Source organism: Brassica napus, chromosome A3 (assembly GCF_020379485.1).
Source record: "Brassica napus cultivar Da-Ae chromosome A3, Da-Ae, whole genome shotgun sequence".
Classification (NCBI taxonomy): domain Eukaryota; kingdom Viridiplantae; phylum Streptophyta; class Magnoliopsida; order Brassicales; family Brassicaceae; genus Brassica; species Brassica napus.
Window position 1 is genome coordinate 13,764,391 of NC_063436.1, and position 22,111 is coordinate 13,786,501.

Consider the following 22,111-nt stretch of genomic DNA (forward strand, 5'->3'; position numbering starts at 1 on the left):
ATTTTAGTAAACTAGACATAGTTGAACTAGTTATTCCAGTATAACTTATTTTTAGTTTTACTAGTTGTACCAGTATAACAACACAAAAACATGAATGTTAGGTTTAATGAAGTTTTACCAATTGTACCTGTTGTACCTGACAGAAACAACACATTACATAAATAAGTTCTACAACACATAAATAAGTTTCATAACACATAAGTAAGACTCACAAGACTAAGCAAGTTCCATAACACATAAGTAAGACTCACAAGACATAAGCAAGTTCCATAACACATAAGTAAGACTCATTCATCAATTCCATCGCTTCCACTTTCATCGCTGTCAATTCCATCATTCTCACACACCAATGGTGGATACTTCTTCTTTTTCTTCCTCCGATATTCCCCAGCTGATGGAAATCTAGTTTCTTGTAGTCTTCCTTTCTTTCTTTCCACATGCGGAGGGTAGACAACCTGAGATAGGATTTCATCTGGAATTTCATAACTTTCCCATAATGAATGATGAGGCACTGGATATATTGTCTTGTAATATGCCAAAGTCCACTGCTCCATATAATAATACTTAGAACAATAGTCTTCAGACATTTCTCCACGCGCGATGATCGCAGCCTGTGCATGCACACAAGGATACCGATCAATATCAAAACACTTGCACTGGCATGTTCCGTTGCCTAAATCAACATAATAACCTTGACCATCTTTGCCAATCACAGTGTACTGACGTTCAAATCTGTTTAGCTCCATCACCGTGAGCTTTTTTGCCTTCGGATAACTGTGATGCAATATCCCATGCACGTAGGGAATTAGTATCTGTCTCTCTGGAACGCGTAAAGATAAATCACGATATTTGTTAAACCATTCTACCATCTTCCCAATGATCACATCAAGCATTGGCAACAATGCATATTTCCTTGGTTCCTTTAAAACACCATTGATTGATTCAACAGTGTTGGTTGTATCTATGTTGTACCTTTCTCCCGGAAATTGACATCTTGCCCATTTGGTCTCATGAACACTCTCATCTAGATACTCAGCGGCTTGAGGCAACGTTCTCCTGAAATCATTGTAGCTTTTTCTGAACTCGACCTCTGTGTACATACCAGCAATTTTTCTAAACTTTCTGGCAACCCCTTTCTTGTTAACTTTGCTGCATGCTCCGGCAACATTATTAGACAAGTGAAAAATGCAATATCCATGGATCGCCATTGGGTACACCTCGTGCACCTTCTTGATGATGCATTGGTTTCTATCAGTACAAAAAACAAGCTGAGGATCATCTGGTATCAAAGTTTTCAGTATAGTCAAAAACCACTCCCAGCTCGCATTTTTCTCACCATCTACTACCGCAAAAGCGAGGGGATAATGATGATGATCTGGATCCTGAGCAGTGGCAATGAGAAGCACTCCTCCATACACACCCTTCAGGTGAGTTCCATCCATTATTATCACTTTCCTCATTGCTTGAAACCCTTCGATGCAAGCTTTAAGCGCAAAGAACATATACTTAAACTGCTTCTTCTCATCCACTACTAATCTTGTGATGGTACCAGGATTCATTCTTTCTAACATGTACAAGTAAGATGGAAGTCTAGCAAAACTCTCCTGAGGGTTACCACGCAAATCACTGACAGCTTTGTGTTTCCCTCTCAAAGCTGTAGAATATGAAACCGTGACACCTAGTTTGTTCTTCACCAACTTTATGAGAGACTTTGGATCTGGAGTCTTGTATTGGCCTGGATAATCTTCATGCACCACTCCTGCGACCAAGCTTGGTGTTCCTCTTTTCCCCCTCTTGGTTACACTTCCCTCTCCCCGAGTACACGTATGCATCTTTCTATACGTTCTGACACTGAAAAAGGCTGAGTTTTTCAGCCTTGCAGCTCGTAAATACCATCTGCATCCAACCCCACGACATTTCAATACATAAACAGTACGATTCGTCTTGATTATATCAACCTCAAAACAATTCGAATGCACTCCTGCGTCCACTAAATTCCTCAGCTCTTCCTTAGTCGCAAATTCTTGATACAAACTCATATCAATACCATCATCCCACTCAGCATTGACAATTGTGTCTACAGATGGTGTAACAGCCGGCAACTCCTCCCTATCATTCATTTCATCACCCTCTTCATTGCAATCCTCATGCTCATACCTATCTGATTGTCTTGGAGGAACAATTGCTAACTCCTCATGATTATACCCATCTGATTGGTTTTGAGGAACAATTGCCAACTCCTCAACTCCAGCCATACCATCATTAGCTCTGGCATCAATCTGAATTTCCTCGTTCATAGAAAACTGCTCGTTACTCTGATTTTCTGAGATATTTTCGGAAAACTCCACATGCAAAACACTACGCCGGTTTTTCCTATCCACCTCCATTAAATATCCTAAAACATCTTCATCATCCAAAATATAACAAGGCCTCTTATTATCCACGACCAGGGGATAGTAGCTCAGTTGAAGCTTCGTCGCAGCTACATCGATATTCATTTTCTTGCCTATTCTATCAACCAAGCGAGAATAGGTTATCTCCTCATATTTTCCTCTCATTACTAATGTATAAATATTTTTGTCTCCACCATGATCAAAATGTATCACCACAGCTCCAGTACCATCCATAGTTCCTGAAAAGAGTTAAAACCAACATTACAGCTTACAAGTTATATCAGTTATACGAGTTCTAAAGTCGCTAAAATACGGGTTATACTAGTATTACCAGTTATACTGGTTTACATGTAACAGTCGTTTATAAGTTATACTAGTTATACTAGTATTTGACTTGTCAAAGGACTACTAAGAGTTATACAAGTTTTACCCATAGTCTTATTCAGTGTTACTTAGAGTTGTACCAGGTTTACTAGTTGTACTAGTGTTATTCTTAACGAGTTTTACCAGGTTTACCAGGTGTACTCAACGTCTGTTGTACCAGTGTAACCAATGTAAAAAATGATTTAATCTACAATATCATGATTCATACTATAAGAACGTTATCTTAAACCATGGAACCTGACTCATAATGGTAACATACATATTATGGGACTAAAACTAAACAGAAAACAAATAAAAAAGAAGAGAAGAGTGAGAGAGAAGGAGAGGGAGAGAGTATACACTTACCAAGCGATTTCAAGACCAAGGACGAGGCACATTTGCTGTTTCAAGGACGAGAAAAGCTGTAGAAGAACCCTAAGAAACAGAATTAAAGGTTTGTGGATAAAAACTTGAAGAAGAGAACTTTGGTTGGTGATTGAAATGAATTTTCGTGGGTGGTTGAGTAATGAAGAAGATGAAGATGTGAGGGAGTTAATATGGATTTTGGGTGGGACCCAGGCGAGAGAAAGAGAAAGGAAGAAGAAAATTGGACGACCGAGATTAGAGTTTCCATTATTTGATCCAATGGTTCACATGCCACTTTCATTAATGGCAAATTGGTAATTTACCAGCCCTTGGTCCATGATAGATCACAATTGGTCTATGTAGACTTCTTTTTGTCTTTTTGGTCTGTTATAGATCATTGTCCCGAACGAAGGAACTCTTTATTTATGTTGGATTTTAATCTAGAAAGGGACAAAGGACAAAAAAAAAATCTATAACCACCAAAACTAATCTCTTATGGGACAAATGAGTGTAAGTTATGATTATACCCTTAATGAAAGCTCAACATCAACCATTGGATCTGATTTTTCACGTTATAATCTGAGCCGTCCGATCTTTAAAGATGAAATATTTACGATAATGCCATTAATGAAACTTGTCTCTCAGCCGCTGGATCTTATGAGTCTGTTTTAATCTTAGCCATCAGATTTTGTCTGGGTCCCACTGAAAATTTAATCACTCTTCTTCTTCTTCCTTTCTTCTTCAACCATACCCAACCACGAAAATTCATTTCTTTCACCAACCAAACCTCTATTCTTCAACTCTTCACCCACAAACCTTTACCTCTGTTTCTTAGGGTATTTTTACAGGTTATGACACCGTAAAACATCTCATTTGCGTCGTCCTTGGTTCTGAAATCTATTGGTAAGTGTAAACTCTCTTCCTCTCTCTTTTTTGTCTTTCTCTCTTATGTTTTTATTGTTATTTGTTTTGGTTAAGTCATATAAAATACATGTTAACTGTTAGTCATATTAAAGGTTGGTTGATATAATTTTGTTAAGAGTATGAAACATAAAATTGTAAAAGAAATCGTTTTTGTGTATGGTACAACCGGTACAACTTGTAACTCAAAATTCTTTAACAACTAGTTTCACTGGTACAACTGATGTAGTATTACTAACATTTTTATAGAAAATGTATTATTAGTAAATCTGGTACAACTAAGTGTAAAACATTGAATAGGTGGTATTGATACACCTAATATAACTTGTAATAGTCATGTGCAAAATGAACGTCGGATAACTGGTATTACTAGTATAACTTATAACTAGTTTGATATGTAAACCCGTCAAAGTGATAATATAACAGATATTTTTTACAACCGTAAAACTCATATAACTTGTACAACTACTCAATAATATTGTTGTTTTTTACTCATTTCAGGAAGTATGGATAGCAATGGATCTGTGGTGATACACTTTGAACATGGTGTAGACCGACATATTTCTACTTTGGTGATGAAAGGAAGATATGAGGAGATTACTTATTCCCACTTGGTTGATAGAATAGGCAAAAAACTGAAGATTGATGTAGATGCCACCGAGCTTCAACTGAGTTACTTTCCGCTGGTCTTGAATAATAAAAATTCTTGTCATATCTTGGATGATGAAGATGTTTTAGGATATTTGATGATGGTAGATAAGAAGAACCGACGTTGTGTCTTGCATGTGGAACTTGCCAAAATCGTCTCAGAAAATCAGAGCAACGAGATGTTTTCTATGAATGAGGAAAATCTGAGTGATGCCAGAGCTAATGATGGCATGGCTGGAGTTGGAGAGTTGGAAATTGTTCCTCATATTCAGGAGGATGAGTTTGAGCATGAGAAAATCAGTGAAGAGGGTGATGAAATGGATGATAGGGAGGAGTTGCCGGCTGTTACAGCAGTTGAACCTCCTGTTGTCAATTCAGAATGGGATGATGGCATTGATATTAGTCTTCATCAAGAATTTGCGACTAGAGAAGAAGTGAGGGATTTAGTGGACAAAGGTGTGCATTCCAATTGTTTTGAGGTTGATATACAGAAGTCGAATCCTCGGGTTTACATATTGAAATGTCGTGGGGCTGGATGCAGATGGTATTTACGAGCTGCAAAGCTGAAGAACTCTGATTTTTTCTCTATCAGAACGTATAGAAAGATTCATACGTGCTCTCGTGGAGATGCAAGTGTCATGAAGAAGAAGAAAAGAGGCACGCCAAGCTTGGTCGCATCAGTGGTGCACTCTGATTATCCCGGCAAATACAAGACTCCGGATCCAAAGACTCTCATAGATTTGGTGCAGAACAAGCTGGGTGTTAAGGTTTCATATTCTACAGCTTTGAGAGGGAAAAATAAAGCTTTGAGTGATTTGCGTGGTAACCCGGAGGAGAGTTTTGCTAGGCTGCCATCTTACTTGTACATGTTACAAAGGATGAATCCTGATACCATTACACGATTAGAAGTTGATGAGAAGAACCAGTTTAAGTATATGTTCTTTGCGCTCGGAGCTTGCATCGAAGGGTTCAAGGCGATGAGGCAAGTGATAATAATGGATGGAACTCACCTGAAGGGTGTGTACAAAGGAGTGCTTCTCATTGCCACTGCTCAAGATCCAGATCATCATCATTATCCCCTTGCTTTTGCAGTAGTAGATGGTGAGAAAAATGCAAGCTGGGAGTGGTTTTTAACTATATTAAAAACTTTGATACCAGATGATCCTCAGCTTGTATTTTGTACTGATAGAAACCAAAGCATCATCAAGAAAGTACACGAGGTATACCCATTGGCGATCCATGGATATTGCAATTATCACTTGTCTAATAATGTCAGCGGAGCTTGCAGCAATGTTAACAAGAAAGGGGTTGCCAAAAAATTTAGAAGTATTGCTGGTATTTACAGTGAGGTGGAGTTCATCAAATGCTACAACGATTTCAGGAAAATGTATCCTCAAGCGGCCGAGTATCTAGATGACAGTGTTCATGAGACAAAATGGGCAAGATGTAAATTTCCGGGAGAAAGGTACAACATAGACACAACCAACACTGTTGAATCTATCAATGGTGTTTTGAAGGAACCAAGGAAATATGCGTTGTTGCCAATGCTTGATGTGATCGTGGAAAAGATAACAGAATGGTTCAACAAATACCGTCTATTATCTCTACGCGTACCAGAGAGGCAGATACTAATCCCACATGTGCATGGGATATTGCATCACATATATCCTACGGCTAAAAGGCTGAAGGTGACCGAGCTAAATACATTTGAAGGTCACTACAATGTGCTTGGCGAGGATGGTCATGGTTATTTGGTTGATCTGAGCAACAAAACATGCTATTGTAGGTATTTTGATATTGATCGGTATCCTTGTGTGCATGCACTTGCTGCCATCATGGCGCGTGGAGAAATGGCTGAACATTATTGTTCTAGGTATTACTGGATGGAGCAGTGGACTTTGGCATATTACAGGACAATATATCCAGTGCCTCATCATTCAACATGGGAAAGTTCTGAAATTCCTGAGGAAATCCGATCTCAGGTTGTCCTCCCTCCGTATGTGGAGAAAAAAAAAGGAAGACTACAAGTTACTAGATTCCCATCTGCCGGAGAATATCGGAGGAAGAGAAAGAAGAAGTTTCCACCATTGATTGGTGAAAACGAAGAAAGTGACAGTGATGGCAGTGACAGTGATAGCAGTGGTAGTGACAGCAGTGACAGCAGTGGAAATGGGAACGAAGGAGGTGACAACGAAGGAAGTGGTAACGAAAAAAATGATGAATGAGTCTCATTTGTGTTGTAGAATTTATTTGTGTGTTGTGGAACTTATTTGTGTTGTAGAATTTATTTATGTGTTGTGGAACTTTATTTATGCATTATGTTGTTTCAATCAGGTACGACAGGTGAAACATGGTAAAACTTGATAAAATATAACACTCATATATATGTGTTGTCTTACTGGTACAACTAGTAAAAGTCAAATAGGTTCGACTGGTAAATCTAGTACAACTATGTCTAATTTACTAAAATAGGATCTACTAGTATAACTAGTACAACTATGCAGGTTGTAAAATTTAAATATTCTTTTGGGTATTCTCTATTAAAAAACCAATCAAATAGTCTAATTTTTAAGTGTTTGGAAATGTTTCTTTGTGTTTTGTATTGTGCTTTTTCTTTTTTTTTTTAGATTTCTAACTCCATCACAAAAGTTTGCTTGATCTACCTTATACTTTTAAGGTTTGTTAACTTGTTTGTCCACTTATTTTTTGCAAAACATACATGACAAGTATTTTCACAATAGTGATGATTTCATTGTATCCGGGCAAGCATATGTAAACATACAACAGTGGTACAACTAAGGTAATTGTATTTTTTATATGGTACAACTAATATTTTTTCGATTTCACTGCCAAAGTATAACTATGTACAAACTGGTACAACTAATAAACTAGTACAACTATGTGAAACTACAACATTTTAAATGTGTATCACGTTTTAAATGTTCAACACATTTTAAATTTGCAACACGTGATTTTGAACTATGTAAAACTAATGTTATTACGTAGTTGTACTAGTTGTACCATTCTTAAATGTTATTGGATTGTCATACTTGTATTAGTGATTCCATAATACCTGTTTTAGCATAATACAACGGTCCTAATACAACAGAAACAGGAACATAAACATATGTCATAAGTTTTAACACAACATCCACATAAGTCATAAGTTTTAACACAACAGAAACATAAGTCATAAGTTTTAGTTGGAACATAAGTTTTAGTTCTTAAAAGCTATTCCAAATAGCTATTAGTTTTTCTGATACGGAGACCTGAGCGGACGAGAAGGTTTATGGGTCCTCTTTGGCCTGGTCTCCTTCTGATCACCAACTTTTTCCTTATCACTAGCTGCCTTTTCAGCAGCAGCTAACTCAGCAGCAGCCTTCTCTGCAGCAGCTTTCTCTGCAGCAGCTTTCTCTGCAGCAGCTTTCTCTGCAGCAGCCTTTTCATCAACCTCTGCCTCGCCTCCTGCCTCCCCCCCTGCCTCAACTCCTGCCTCGCCCCCTGCCTCACCCCCTGCCTCGCCTCCTGCCTCGCCTTCTGCTTGCTCTTGTTGCTCTCGGGTTCTCACATCCATCTCGAATAGATCCGGCCAGAAAATTTTACTCCCTGGTTCTAGTAGGATCTTGTTCCAACTGTCAACAGCTATGTCTGGCGTATCCGAATCATCTATCAGCTCCAAGTCTTCATAAGTCCCTTCATCCATTATTTCATACAAAAGGTCTGCTTCATATCCTTGTGGTTCTAAAATACTGATAATCTCCTGAAATATGACCAACAACAAATTACTCATTTAATTAACTATGAACTTGAAGAAAATGACATAAACAACACTTAAAAATATTATAAGCTTTTACCTTTGTGTTTCCTAACGTCCGATAAATCTTGTCAAGTGGAAATCCTGTTGTTCCGGTCCTCTTGAACTTCCATTTGCACATTCTTGGACAACCATCAGGACAGTTTGGAACAGGCTCTCTGAATCTCTCTCTAAGGACAGGGATACATTCAAATGCTAATATCTGCACATCATTTCACACAATCACATTAGTTATATTATAACAAATATGCTTACGAAAAAAACAATTCATATACCTCCAAAGGGTTGATAAACCCAGGAAATACCCACTGTGTCTTCTCTGCGAGACCATCACGAAACTGATCCCTCACATGAAAAATCTCCTTCATGCAATCATCAAATGTGTAACGGCCCCATGGAAATTCGGTGCAAAACTCCAGATCTTCTGCTGCTTGGAGAATGAAATACTCAATGAAGTATCCTTTTTTTGACCTTCCTCTTAAAACTCTAGCCAGAAAGTAAAGAACCGCCATCCTCAGACGATCACCACTACCATCAAACTTCATCTTCTGAAGTTTCTCTAAGACATCCGCTTCTGTCACTTGCAGACCTTTTTCCTTCCCATCCTTTGTCTTCTTCACCTTAAAATACTTTCTCGCAAACTTCATCCTCCCTATGCTCGGATAGTTTTCTGGATATGAGTGGCAATATAAACCAGAGAGGAGGCTATGTTCCCTGATGGAGTATCTTATTGGAACACCGTTTACCCCAAACCAAGCTTGTCGACCCTTTCCTGTATGCATAGTACGAAGTAGCAACATCCACAATCCCATCACTTTTCTTGTTGGGGTACAATCCATGTGGAATATATGCTTGAACTGAGGATGATCCTGAAACCAACTCTTCTCTGAGTCCTCAAACTTTTTAATCATCTTCAGAAAATCGTGTTGATGGCACCTTGAGGAGAGCTTGCAACTCTTTCCATAGTCGCTCGGTTTGAAGAAAAAACCAGTAGGTCTGGCAGCTTCTACGGTCATATCATCCCTCTCAACCTGAAAATAATATTAAAAATAACTAAGTTATACAGCACAAAATCACTTAGTTGTACCAGTTACACTAATTAAATTAAAAATAATATTACTAGTTCTACCAGCAAGCCTAGTTATACAACGACAACACCATCTCACTAAATAGTTATACAAAATACTTCTCTAGTTATACCAGTCAGACTACGTATAAGAAGCGTAGTTGTACCAGTTATATTACTTATAAAAAAAGTGGTTTTACTAGTTATCGTGAATCTGTTTACAACATATTATTACCACTTGCACCATTTTCACTCTTTTAGTTGTACTAGTAATTCAATACTCAGTTGTATTAGTTAGACTAATTATACTTTTCATAGTTATACCAGTTATATTTGTTATAAAAAGTGTGGTTGTAGTAGTTATACTAGTTCCATTGATTCTGTTTTACAACTTATTATTACCAGTTGAACTAGTTTCATTCTTTTAGTTGTACTAGTTATTCAATACTCAGGTGTAATTAGTTAAACTAATTATACTTTTGATAGTTGTACCAGTTATATTATTTATAAGAAGTGTGGTTGTACTAATTATACTAGTTCCATTGATTCGGTTTACAACATATTATTACCAGTTGAACTAGTTTTATTCTTTTAGTTGTACTAGTTACACAACTTATATAATTACTACATATTTCTTAGTTCAACCCTATCATAAATAATTCTAAAACCATTTTAAATTGTCTTGTTTACCGTTCTTGGCGCGTCATTCTCAACGGCAACCTCGGGTGCGTTTGAATCTCTGTTGTTAGATCCAATCTCCTCACCGTTCTGCTCGTCTACACGATGTGAAGGACTCTTTGTGGAAGAGCCTGAGATTACTCGAGGTTGTTGTTGATTCTCGGCCTCACTCGCTGCATGAGTTGGTGTTGGTGATTTTTGTGGCTGACTCGGAATCACTGGGCGTGGTGTACCTTCGCTATCGCCCTGAGAAAGCAATTCTGCTGCTGGTGTGGGGGCATGAACGCCTTGATGTTCCGGTGGAGATGCTGCGGTTTCTATCACACGGTTCCGAGTCTTCTTGGTTGGATTCGACGAGGACCCACCGTCGAGACCACTGTCTCGCTTCCTCTTCTTCTCTGCGGTTTCACTCCTCTTCGCCGCTTCTCTCCTTTTCTTAATGGCGGCTCTCCTTTTCGCTGCTGCTTGTTGTCTTCTTTTCACGCCGGCGTTCTTCTTCTTCTCCGACGCTTTCGCTTTTTCTTTCATCTCGGCGAGCCGAGTTTTTGGCGACATTGCACACACGAAATTGGAGATGAGGATTGTTGTTTAGAGATAATTATGCTTGAATCTAAGTTTGAATAGAGATGGGAGTTTGAAAGGATCGTGGTGGTTATGGGAGAGAGAGAGAGAGAGAGTTTGAAATCGTGAGTAGGAGAAGATGAAATTGGGAATTTAGGGTTTCCAAGTTGGGTCGGGTCGGGTTAATGGGTTTTGGTGGTTGGGTTTGTAAATAAGTTGAAGTTTCTGGATTACTTAGTCTTTTCTCCCTATTTTCGATATTTTTTGTTTTAATTTTTAAACAAAAATACACATGGGTCCAAAATAGATTTTTTTGAACCCTTTTGTCCCTTCCCAGAATTTGATTCATTTATGTTAATGAACTCTTAGTTTATGTCAACATTTCATTAAAAAAAACTATTATATCTTTTCAAAATATTTATAACCTGCCTGTAGAAAACAAAAGAGCAGGCGTTTTGGGCTTGCATCTATGACCGTTAGAACATCATGAACTGGTTTGTACATTGTCAATTATCTATGTACACATTTAGTTTATTTTTATACTGTCATATACACATTTTTTTTTTCAGTTACAAAAAAAAAAAAGATATTTATACATATGCATTAATATTGACATTTATACCATTTTTATATTGGGATTGACTTCCAGTGAAAGCAGAAGTTTGTGTTAGGTAAAAGAACTATGCTGTCATTTGGTTAATAAAATAGTCTCAAAGGAACTTTTAAGAAAACTGATATAACGTAATCAAGGTAAACTGCTTGGTTTTTTTATCCTACATGTTATAACATCTTTAATAAAATGACTACTGACACTTTCGGCACTGCAAATAACATCTTTTCCGATGATTATTATTAGACTTATTCTTGGGTTCATCCCTTAGGCTTATTAGAGGTTCACCAACCAATAAAATTATGTTATTTCAAATTTGATATCTTTTATAAAACGAAACTAAATATTGTCAAATTATATTATATTTTTAAAATAAAATAAAAAGTAGTAATTACAAAAAAAATATTTTTAAGAAAAAACTAAATTCTAAATCCTAATCCCTAAACCCTAAACCTGAAACTCTAAACTCTTGGGTAAACCCTAAACCCTTGGATAAATTATAAACTCTAAATCAAAAACACTAAACACTAAAACACTCAATGGTTTAGGATTTTAGTGTTTAGTGTTTTTTATTTAGAGTTTATGATTTATTCAAGGGTTTAGGGTTTATCCAAGGGTTTAGGATTTCGGATTTAGAGTTTAGGGATTAAGATTTAGGTTTAGGGATTACGATTTAGGGTTTAGTGTTTTGCTGACGATGTTAACAATATTTTAAAAAAAAAACTTTTCTTTTGTAACAACTATTTTTTTTACCTTTTTAATTTAAAAACATAACAATTTGACAATATTTTGTTTCCTTTTTTAAAAGATATCGAATTTAAAATAATGAAATTTTATTGATTGGTGTAACTAGAAGTTCATTCTAGAAGGTGAACCCAATAATAACTCTTATTATTAACGTAGGTGTTGATCAGGGCAAAGAAAAGAAGACATGTTCTCTTTAAGGACCACACGGCCGTGGAATTCAAATGAAAACAAAAACTAGTAGTGATGGACCACACGGCCGTGGAATTCAAATGAAAACAAAAACTAGTAGTGATGGCGGTTTTGTTATAATATTATAAGAGTTTAATTAACGATTGACTCTCAGCACTAAAGTAGACTAAGACCAAAATCCAAAATTTCCACAGTTTATATTAAATAAATAAAAAACTATAACGCGAATGAAGACATAATCAAACTTTTATATATGAAAAAGATATTAAATAAAACAAGTAGCCAAAGTTAAAATCATATCTTCTTGGTCAACTCGTACCAATTTCTCACATCATCTTTTATATATTAAAAGAAAAGCATTACAACATTTAAATATTATCACATATCATCACTAATTTTTAAAATTTTTAAAAAATTGCCACAAATATTATACTTATAGTACCATTTTTTCATGTTTATACTAATCATTTTTACCCTCATTTTTAATAAAAGGTAAAAGACAATTATACATCTAAAATTAAGTAATTTAGACTTATAGTTTAGAGTTAAGGGGTGATATAGGTTTTTTGGATCGTGAAATTTATGATTTTAATAAATATATAAATATAAACTAAAAAATAATTTCAAAATAATTTTTTGATTTTTTATAAATAAATTTTGAAAACAAATTCAAAAAAAAATTATAAAAAAAGTTCAAATTTGAAAAAATATAATTCAGAAACATAAAAAAATATTTTTTATTTTTATTATTATTTTTTAATTTATTTAAATAATTATTTATTTTATATATAAAGAACAATGATATAATAGTCTTTTGTCACTTAATGAAAAATGTATTTTCCAAAAAGTCTCTTTAGTGGTGGTAAAGACGAATAATGGTACCTAAATTTTTTAGAAAAATAAATTGGTCTATCTAAATGTATTAAACTAACCACAAAATTAATTAGTAATCTATAAAAATATTCTTCTTTCTTTCCTTAAATAAAAGCTACTAAATTATCTAATATGACTAAAATATATATATAAAAATTAATGATTTGAATAATAAAGAAATGATAACAATTTGTGTATCATTTTCTTTTTGTTTAATTTATTTAAGAAAATAAAATAAACTATTTAATAATTAAAATTTAGATTTTTTTTGTATATAATATATTTTAATTTTTTTTAAAAAAATAGAAATTTTAAATTTTAAATTTCACATTAAATTTTTTTTATGGTCAATGACTTAAATTTTGTAATAATAAGATACAAATGATCATAAAATCATATGATTATGAAATTTCATTTAATAGATACTTATACTAATATATATTTATATATATATATATATTTAATATGTTTAAATTAAGTGATATACCATATTAAAATATATAAATAATTTGATTTTAAAATTTAAGAAATATGTATTTTAGATATGTTTTGCTATCACTTTAGGTATATATATTTTTAAACTATTTATAAAATATTTTGCTCCGTGCATGGTACCGATTATTACCTAATATAGTATTATTAAGTAGTAATAACCACACACAAAATGTTTATAAATTAGCCATGTTGTGTCACCTATAATGAAATACATATTCATTTTTCAATCCTATTGGTTTGAGTAAATGGGCGAGAGTTGGGTTATGACTACTTCCCTCTTGTTTCTTTTTCTCTTCTTTCAAAACCTAAAATATGTTCACACCAGTTTCATTTGCTACGGCGACTTTTTCACCGGTAACTACGGCATCAACCGAGACAACCTCTTATCTTCTCTTCCTTCTAACGTCGTCAATAACGGCGGTTTCTACAACGCATCACTTGGCAGAGCATCTAGAAACAACAGTGTCCATGTCGTCGCCTTATGCAGAAGAGGCTACGAGGCCCAAGCTTGTAAGACATGCCTCGAGCATGTCATTGACGACACAAAATCCAAGTGTCCTCACCAAAAGGAAACTTTCTCGTGGGTCACTGAAGAAGCCAATGACGTTTTATGCAATCTCCGTTACACCAATCACTCGACTTTCGGCAAACTAGAGCTTTCGCCATTCACTATCAACCCTAATCCGAACGTTATAGAATCATACAAGAATATGACCCTTTTCAGCCAAGAATGGATTGCTATGGTTAATCGGACGCTCGAGGCTGCTTCTACCGCTGACACTTCCTCAGTACTCAAGTACTATAGCGCAACAAGAACAGAGCTCACAGAGATTCCCGATGTTTACGCGTTGATGCAATGCACGCCTGATTTATCGCCAAGTGACTGCAACAGATGTCTTAGAGAGTGTGTGACTGAGTTTCAAAGGCAGTTTTGGGGAAGACAAGGAGGTGGAGTTGGTCGGCCTAGCTGTTATTTCCGGTGGGATCTTTTTGAATTTTATAAAGCTTTTGATAATGCTACAAGGGTTCTTGCTCCTCCTAGTCAAGCTTCTCCGACTGCTCTGGATTGTGGGAGAGACGAGAAAGATTTTGAAGGAAGACATATTGCAATCATTGTGGTCCCTGCGATCATTAATCTTATTATATTTGTTGGTTTAGTCTGTTCTTGGAAGAGAAAAACGCCACGCACCGGAATCAAAGGTAAAGTTATTTAAACAACACTACATATTAAGTTTTGTTAGATCATGTATTATATTAGAAGTTATAAGAGCATGATTAATGGGCGGTTCTTAGGGTGATGTTCTTACCGGAATATAATAAACCGCTGCTAAGAACTTGTTCTTAGCTTTTTTAGTTAAAAATTAAGAGACAAATTCTTATATTCCGTTAAGAACCCCATCCTAGATAAGATAATGAAATATGATATCAAAACCTATTTTATTAACCCAAATAAGATTTGTCTAAAGGATGAGATTCGATTCAAGATAACATGTGAGCCAAATCTCAAGGGAATGTATTAGTATTTCCCATTGACAGTTAGAATATATATATATATATATATTTCTTATACATGTCTCATGGTGATGTGCAGAGTCTTATGATCCATATGATGGTCAATCTATGTTACGGTTTGACTTTGTAATGCTTCGAACTGCAACCCATGACTTCTCTCCTGAAATGAAGCTTGGTGAAGGTGGATTTGGATCTGTCTACAAGGTAATAAACTTTTAAGTCCTATAAAAATATTTAAATGGGTCAGTGATCATATAGAATTACAATGCTTTTCAGGGGGTGTTACCGAACGGCCAAGAAATAGCGGTAAAGAGATTAACAAGAGGTTCAGGGCAAGGAGATATAGAATTCAGGAATGAGGTTTTACTCTTGACAAGACTCCAACATAGGAATCTTGTTAAGCTCCTTGGGTTTTGTAATGAAGGAGATGAAGAGATTCTTGTCTACGAATTTGTCCCCAATTCAAGCCTTGACAACTTCATATTTGGTGAACCTCCTTTACTAGACCATTCCATTTTGTTACAATAATTTTTGAAAACAACAAAATCTAAAAAAAAGTAAAAATTCTTTGATATCTACAGATGAAGCCAAACGTTTTCTTCTTACATGGGAAGTGAGGTACAGAATTATAGAAGGAGTTGCAAGAGGGCTTCTTTACCTCCATGAAGATTCCCAGTTGAGGATTATTCACCGGGATTTGAAGGCAAGCAATATTCTCTTAGACGCTGAGATGAACCCTAAAGTTGCAGACTTTGGGATGGCAAGGCTTTTCAACATGGACCAGACTCGTGGACAGACTAGCAAAGTAGTTGGAACCTAGTAAGTATGCTCTGTTTTTCCTTTCTTAAAATTATTCCATAAACATTTCCATTTAATGTGACTTGGTTAATGCAGTGGATATATGGCTCCAGAATACGCGACATATGGACAATTCTCAGCTAAATCTGATGTTTATAGCTTTGGTGTTATGCTCCTAGAAATGATAAGTGGCAAAAGAAACAAAAACTTGAATGAAGAAGAAGAAGAAGAAGAGGGAGAACAAGAAGGGCTTCTAGATTTTGTAAGATTTTCACATATTTTGATCATCATTCTTCTTTTCTTCCTAAAGATATTGAAATGTTAAAAAAAATCTTTACAGGTATGGAAGAAGTGGAGTGAGGGAAAATATGCAGAGATCATCGATCCTTTGGCTGCGCCGAGTAACAACATCCCAGTAGACCAAGTGATGAAGCTCATTCACATAGGTTTATTGTGTGTTCAAGATGATGTTTCCAAAAGGCCTACCATTAATTCAATTCTCATATGGCTTGAAAGTCATGCTGCTATAACCATGCCTGTGCCCACACCTGTTACTTTTCTTACGGCACCACCGTCACCATCATCATCGCTGCATGGCTAGTGAACCATCTAGCATGTTTGTATACTTCTTTGGCTTGCTTTATGCAGTTAAAGAGATGCCGTGTAGTGCAAACAAATTATCTTTATAAATATTAGTGAGGGAGGCTTGTATTGTATTATTATTTTCTTAACGTCAAATTCTTACGTACTTATTTCTCCATTGCAATGGTTGGTGTCCACTTCTTGGCATTCAAACCATTGCATATCCATAAAAATGAACTTATACGAAACTTTGTTTTTCGGATGCCATTCCGTTTGCTAAATTGTTTATTGTTTCATGAACATCTAAAACCTGAAAATTTGACTAACTTAAAACGAATAAGAATTAAAAAAAATTGTGAAACAAGACTGAACATTGATGGATATTACAAAAAAGAAAAAAAAAATTAATCATTTTTGAGAAACACAATTGAGTTTTAGCCTTTCATGAAATTGTGATGCTACTTCTTTTAAAATACAATGATATGATAATTAGGTTTTGAATGACAGTGGAATCAAGTAATCATCTCTTTTTCAAATGGTTGATTACTCACTAGAAGTTCGGTCGGTTTTAAGAAAGGCCTCCCTAGTTCGGTTTGATAACATATATAGCATCTCTTTCACAAGACAAGATACAGTTTTGCACTTTTTGAATTCGATATGCATTTCTTACATTCCACAGTTTCTAGAAGCATAACTATAACGCCCCGTCCGTCCACGGTTAATGGACGGTCGGGAAGTTACAGGTTCATGCAGGTAACCCATGGGAACCGAAGACTACCATTATAGGCCGGAGGCGGGATTTTTTTTACCGGCAATTGCGGCTTTGCTTGCACAGGATACGACATCTGACCCTTCTTTGTATTGGGACAATAGCTTCACCAATCGAAGGCTAGAATCAGGGAAGGCTTAAGACACGGGGCAAGGGGCTTGAGCTTCGATCGGGGCCCAACCTTTTTTGAATAAATAATGTTAAGAGGGGGTTTAATTTTCTAAAAAAAATTAGGGGTAAGGCCCAAAAATTTAAATTACCCACAGATAAGCTGATCATGTCAGTGTCAGTTGCTTACGAAAATTAACTATCTTCACCAACTTCACCAATTGCTTTAGGTTAATTGATTTAATCTTACAGAAGAAGAGATGTCTTAAGCATGAATATCAACTTGTTTAATTTGAAACACTTCCTATAGTTGTCACAATAACTTCTTTTTTAATCACAGCATTTTTAAGCCATCAACCAAAAAGCATCCGGATACAAAGTGGAAGAAGATGTGTCGGACAAATCTTACAATTAGGAAACATTAAAAATAGGTTTGCCATGGGAGATGAATCAAAACAAAACAAACACCAACCATAAAAGCAACCAAAATAGACATAAATGCAACTGTGACAAGTGCCATGGCTCGTAGCATAGCTATCTGTATAAGTTGAAAATCACTCTGGCGTTGTCCCCAAATGAGATGTGTTAGTGCTACAATAGAACTAAACAGTGAAATGGTGTTGCACATCAGAAAAACCATGAATATTGCTTTCTTGACCAAACCTGGACCTGGAGCAGAACTGATGTAAAGCTTTGTGCATGTGAAACCCATAACAAATGTCACAGCTGCTGCCATTATCGCAGCCCACGCAAGAAATTTGATGCCACCTTTTGAATCTTCTATATTTTGCTGGTTAGATCTTTTGCGACACCGTGAAGCACTCGAGAGACGTGGTTGTGAGCCAGCAGATCCCAAGGCCATATCCGAGTTAAATCTCTGTCAAGAAGTTAGATAAGACATAAATTGATAGGAATTTATGAGAAAAACATGTTTTTAAAATACCAGATTCAGAATAGAAATTTGGATGGTAAAGTTGACAAAAAGAGATCATAAACTCACGTCTTCTTAAAAAATGAAATCCAAAAGGATAAACAGAACTTAAAAGTTAAAACTCGGAAACACGCACTCAAAGATTACCTTAGACACTTTGAAATCTAGTAGACGAAAGAGGAAGAAGAAAACGTGGAAGATAATTGGGGTAGTAGCAAGTAGCAACCACATTATTTGATCTGATCAAGTCATTGACTTAATCTCCGTAATAAAGAAAACGTCTGAACGTGCGTACCAATCAACATCCATGCTTTAGCTTGCCAAGCATGCAATAAAAACAATATAATCAAGTCGTTGAACTTCGTATTCTTTTTACATCAACCATGAGGTACATAACCGTGATGAGTTAATCACCTTGATGAATAAAGGGTCTTTTTAATTGGGTTTGAATCCTTGTTGGGCCGTTTGGCTCTATATACTTCACGATTTTGGATCGTGATTTGGGGTGGTATATATTTATACATTTCTATCAAACAATGAACTGTAGTTTCAACTTTCTTCTAAAGAACAAGATCTTTAGTACTTTCTACATTTTGTAATAATAAAAGAAAGGGTTTTGTAATTCTAACCTCTGTTATGTTTTCTCGTTACACGATTTACTTTCATTGTTCACCTATCACCCGCGTCCACCGCTTTATGTTCTACAAATCATTCACTGCTATTAGATCTATTAAACAAAAAAAAAGATATTCCAAACTTTTAATGAGAGACGTCACAAGAAAATTATGCTTTCAGTCTTTAAAAGTATACCTCCTAAAACAGATTATTAGTAAATAATAATTCAAAATTTTAGATGGCATAGGTGCTCGGCCGTTAAGCTTGAAAACCAGGAGACTCGACTCAGGTGCTCGGTCCATGAAGCTTGGCTCAGCTCATTAGGTCAAACCGACTTAGGGAAAATAAATGAAGAGGTTTCCGTATAAAAGAGGGATAATGTACACAAAGTAGGACATTCAGACATCAGACTTCACTACAAAGGTTGACTGCTAGTAACTAGGGTTTTCTCTAATTTAGCTTCTTTTTTTTTTTTAGCTTAATCTTACCGATTTGTATTTTCTGGCAGACTCCACTGAATGCTGTCTATTTTTTTCATACAAGCATTGTAACATACTTCTGTTTGATCAATAAAATGCATTTGAAATAACCCAGAATCGAGTTTTGTTCATCTCCTAAGAACCGATCCAACTCAGAATCGACACTAGTCGATTTAAACGCAAAAGAAATTGTATGTAAGTGGGAGTTAACCTTTGCCGAAAAGTTACAAAGTGAGTTAGCCATCACCTCTACGTTCTAAACATCTACATTATATAATATATTCATTTTTAATGTAGTATTTCTAGTTTATCTCTTAGGATGATTGTTTGTTGAACAAATCTGATTTCCTATTCAATGTTCTTTTCTTTATTTGATATTCCTTTGAAGAGTGCCATTTGAAGTTCATGTAGCTACATCAAAACTATTTGACAATAGATGACCAAAAGATAAACAAACACTTAGCAATAATACTCATGATAACTCTCTCTTTTCTGCCTAACTAAGATCGTTCATAACAACAATTCAATATGACTAAAGTAACTGTTCACAAAAACAAATTTTATTCTTTGAAGGATCCTGCAAAACCTCCACATTCACAATTTTCTTAAACCATTTATCCAATGGAAGGCCAAAATAAATACAACCGCATTATGTTTGTAATTGCATGATTTTAAAGAGAAGATCAGAACAAGTTCTAGACAAATTATACATTATACCAACGAGAACGATGATTAAAAAAAAGGGTCTGCTCATATATCAAATAAGGTACCAACACAAATCAAGCCTGTGCATTAGCTCCAGCAACAATCTCAAGAATCTCTCCAGTAATCTTAGCTTGACGCTTTCTATTATACACCATCGAAAGCGATTTCTTAAGGTCAGATGCATTATCAGAAGCACTACTCATTGCACTCATTCTAGCTGCAAGCTCACTCGCCAATGACTCCTGTAAAGCCCTAAGAATCTGACTGTTAAGATACAAAGGCAACAAAGCATCAAGAATCTGAACAGGGTCTTGCTCGAACTGCAAGATCGGCGAGAAATCAGCGGTTGGTGTCCTAAAAGTCTCCCTTTCGACCGTCAGCTTCCCTTCTTTGGTCGTTAGCCTGAAGAGCTCGTCTTCAGCAGCGTCCACACAGTTCCCATTGATGTCACAGATCTCTCCTTTGGGCGATAGAGGCAGTAGCGTGTGGATCACGGGTTCTGACTTGACCAGAGACACGAACTTTGTGTACAAGAGCTCGACTTTGTCGACTTCCTCGCTTATAAACAGAGAGAAGACATCATCAGCAACAGCTTGAGCTTCTTTCGCGGTCGGTAAGGTCCCGGCTTCGAGGTACTTGTCGACGGGGATGTACGGACGACGGAGAAAGTAAGAGTTTCCCTTCTTCCCCACGCTAATCACTGTGTAGTCAAGACCTAGACCTTGAAGCTCCTTGATCCTCGCCTCCGCTTTCTTGATGATGAAGTTATTGAATCCACCGCATAGCCCACGATCTCCGGTCACGACCACGAGTGCAACTTTCTTAACCGGTCTGATCTTGGTTAAGGGCACGTCGATGTCATCGGTTTGAAGCTGTTCGTTGATGTTGTAAAGAACCTCGACTAGGGTTTCTGAGAAGGGTCGGCCGTTGACGACGGCTTCTTGAGCTCTCCTGACTTTCGCTGCAGCGACAAGCTTCATGGCTTCGGTGATCTTCTGAGTGTTTTTGACGGAATCGATACGGTCTCTGAGCTCACGGAGGGAGGATTGGATTGGTGAAACGGAGGAGGATCTTGAAGGAGATGAGTTGTGGTTTGGGAGAGGAAGTGGGTTGAGAACAGATCGGAAGGACAAGGAAGAGGAATCAGAGAGAGATGGTTTTGATGAAAGATACATTGTTGTTAGGTTAGTGCAAGCCATTGTTCTCGATCTTGTTGTGAGAGAAGACAAGTTTTTCTTCTTTCTGTTCGGACAGAGTTTTGGTGTAACCTTATCTATGTTCTTTGATTGTAAGAAGAAGGAAGAAAGGAAAGAAGAGAAATTGAGTGGAGGGAAGAGAAGGTAACGGATGAGGTTTGGAGATAAGGTTTTGAACCTTTGGGTTTTTTTAAAGTCTTTGATGTAGGATTCATTTTGTTGACGTGGCATTGTATGAGTGGAGAATCCGATATCTTCGTTTGATTATCAGCCAACCAATGCTTATTAGTTTTGAGTCTCTCCCAATGAGAGGAAATATATGATGAAACAAGTGATATAAATTAAATTGGTGTGTTCGGTTTGGTTCAATTTTATTCGGTTTACTCAGATAAATTTGTACTTTAATGCAATTGAACAGGGTCTAGATATTTTATCTTAAATTCGAAGAACCGAATCGAGAAAACCTGAACCAAAATCGAACCAAAAATCAAATTAATACATAAATACTTAAATACAATTTGTATACTTAAAAATATCAGTTATATATAAGATGGACTAGCAAATCATCTCTAGGACGATTTTGTGACTTCTATTGAAAGCGGTTCTGAGCTTTGTATCATGGTTTCTTGTGCTTTCTGGTATATGGACGTATTTATGTTTGTACCTTATCTTTGTTTAACGCAGTGATGAGA

The 22,111-nt window shown here is 36.1% G+C and overlaps 5 protein-coding genes across 5 annotated transcripts; 2 read left to right on the forward strand and 3 right to left on the reverse strand.

Annotated features, from left to right (window-relative positions):
• Window positions 1-137: 137 nt before the first annotated feature.
• LOC106426529 lies at window positions 138-3,468 on the reverse strand. Its single transcript, XM_013867245.3, has 2 exons — window positions 3,123-3,468; window positions 138-2,632 (listed from the first exon to the last, which is right to left on the reverse strand). Exon 2 carries the CDS (start codon window positions 2,625-2,627, stop codon window positions 288-290), a length of 2,340 nt encoding a protein of 779 aa, XP_013722699.1. The 5' UTR covers window positions 2,628-2,632; window positions 3,123-3,468; the 3' UTR covers window positions 138-287.
• Window positions 3,469-3,672: 204 nt separating this feature from the next.
• On the forward strand, window positions 3,673-7,021 carry LOC106441336. The gene is made up of 2 exons (XM_022716323.2): window positions 3,673-4,025; window positions 4,545-7,021. The coding sequence occupies exon 2, from the start codon at window positions 4,550-4,552 to the stop codon at window positions 6,914-6,916; it is 2,367 nt and encodes a 788-aa protein (XP_022572044.2). The 5' UTR covers window positions 3,673-4,025; window positions 4,545-4,549; the 3' UTR covers window positions 6,917-7,021.
• A 729-nt stretch (window positions 7,022-7,750) lies between these two features.
• Window positions 7,751-11,275, reverse strand: LOC125606929. Its single transcript, XM_048776076.1, has 4 exons — window positions 10,262-11,275; window positions 8,781-9,536; window positions 8,546-8,707; window positions 7,751-8,451 (listed from the first exon to the last, which is right to left on the reverse strand). The coding sequence occupies exons 1-4, from the start codon at window positions 10,802-10,804 to the stop codon at window positions 7,939-7,941; spliced, it is 1,974 nt and encodes a 657-aa protein (XP_048632033.1). The 5' UTR covers window positions 10,805-11,275; the 3' UTR covers window positions 7,751-7,938.
• Window positions 11,276-13,857: 2,582 nt separating this feature from the next.
• LOC106443811 (cysteine-rich receptor-like protein kinase 37) lies at window positions 13,858-16,883 on the forward strand. Its single transcript, XM_013885369.3, has 6 exons — window positions 13,858-14,924; window positions 15,316-15,440; window positions 15,513-15,723; window positions 15,818-16,055; window positions 16,131-16,296; window positions 16,375-16,883. The coding sequence occupies exons 1-6, from the start codon at window positions 13,970-13,972 to the stop codon at window positions 16,633-16,635; spliced, it is 1,956 nt and encodes a 651-aa protein (XP_013740823.2). The 5' UTR covers window positions 13,858-13,969; the 3' UTR covers window positions 16,636-16,883.
• Window positions 16,884-20,060: 3,177 nt separating this feature from the next.
• Window positions 20,061-21,588, reverse strand: LOC106438750 (ATP synthase gamma chain 1, chloroplastic). The gene has a single exon (XM_013880019.3). The coding sequence runs from the start codon at window positions 21,420-21,422 to the stop codon at window positions 20,298-20,300; it is 1,125 nt and encodes a 374-aa protein (XP_013735473.1). The 5' UTR covers window positions 21,423-21,588; the 3' UTR covers window positions 20,061-20,297.
• Window positions 21,589-22,111: the final 523 nt, after the last annotated feature.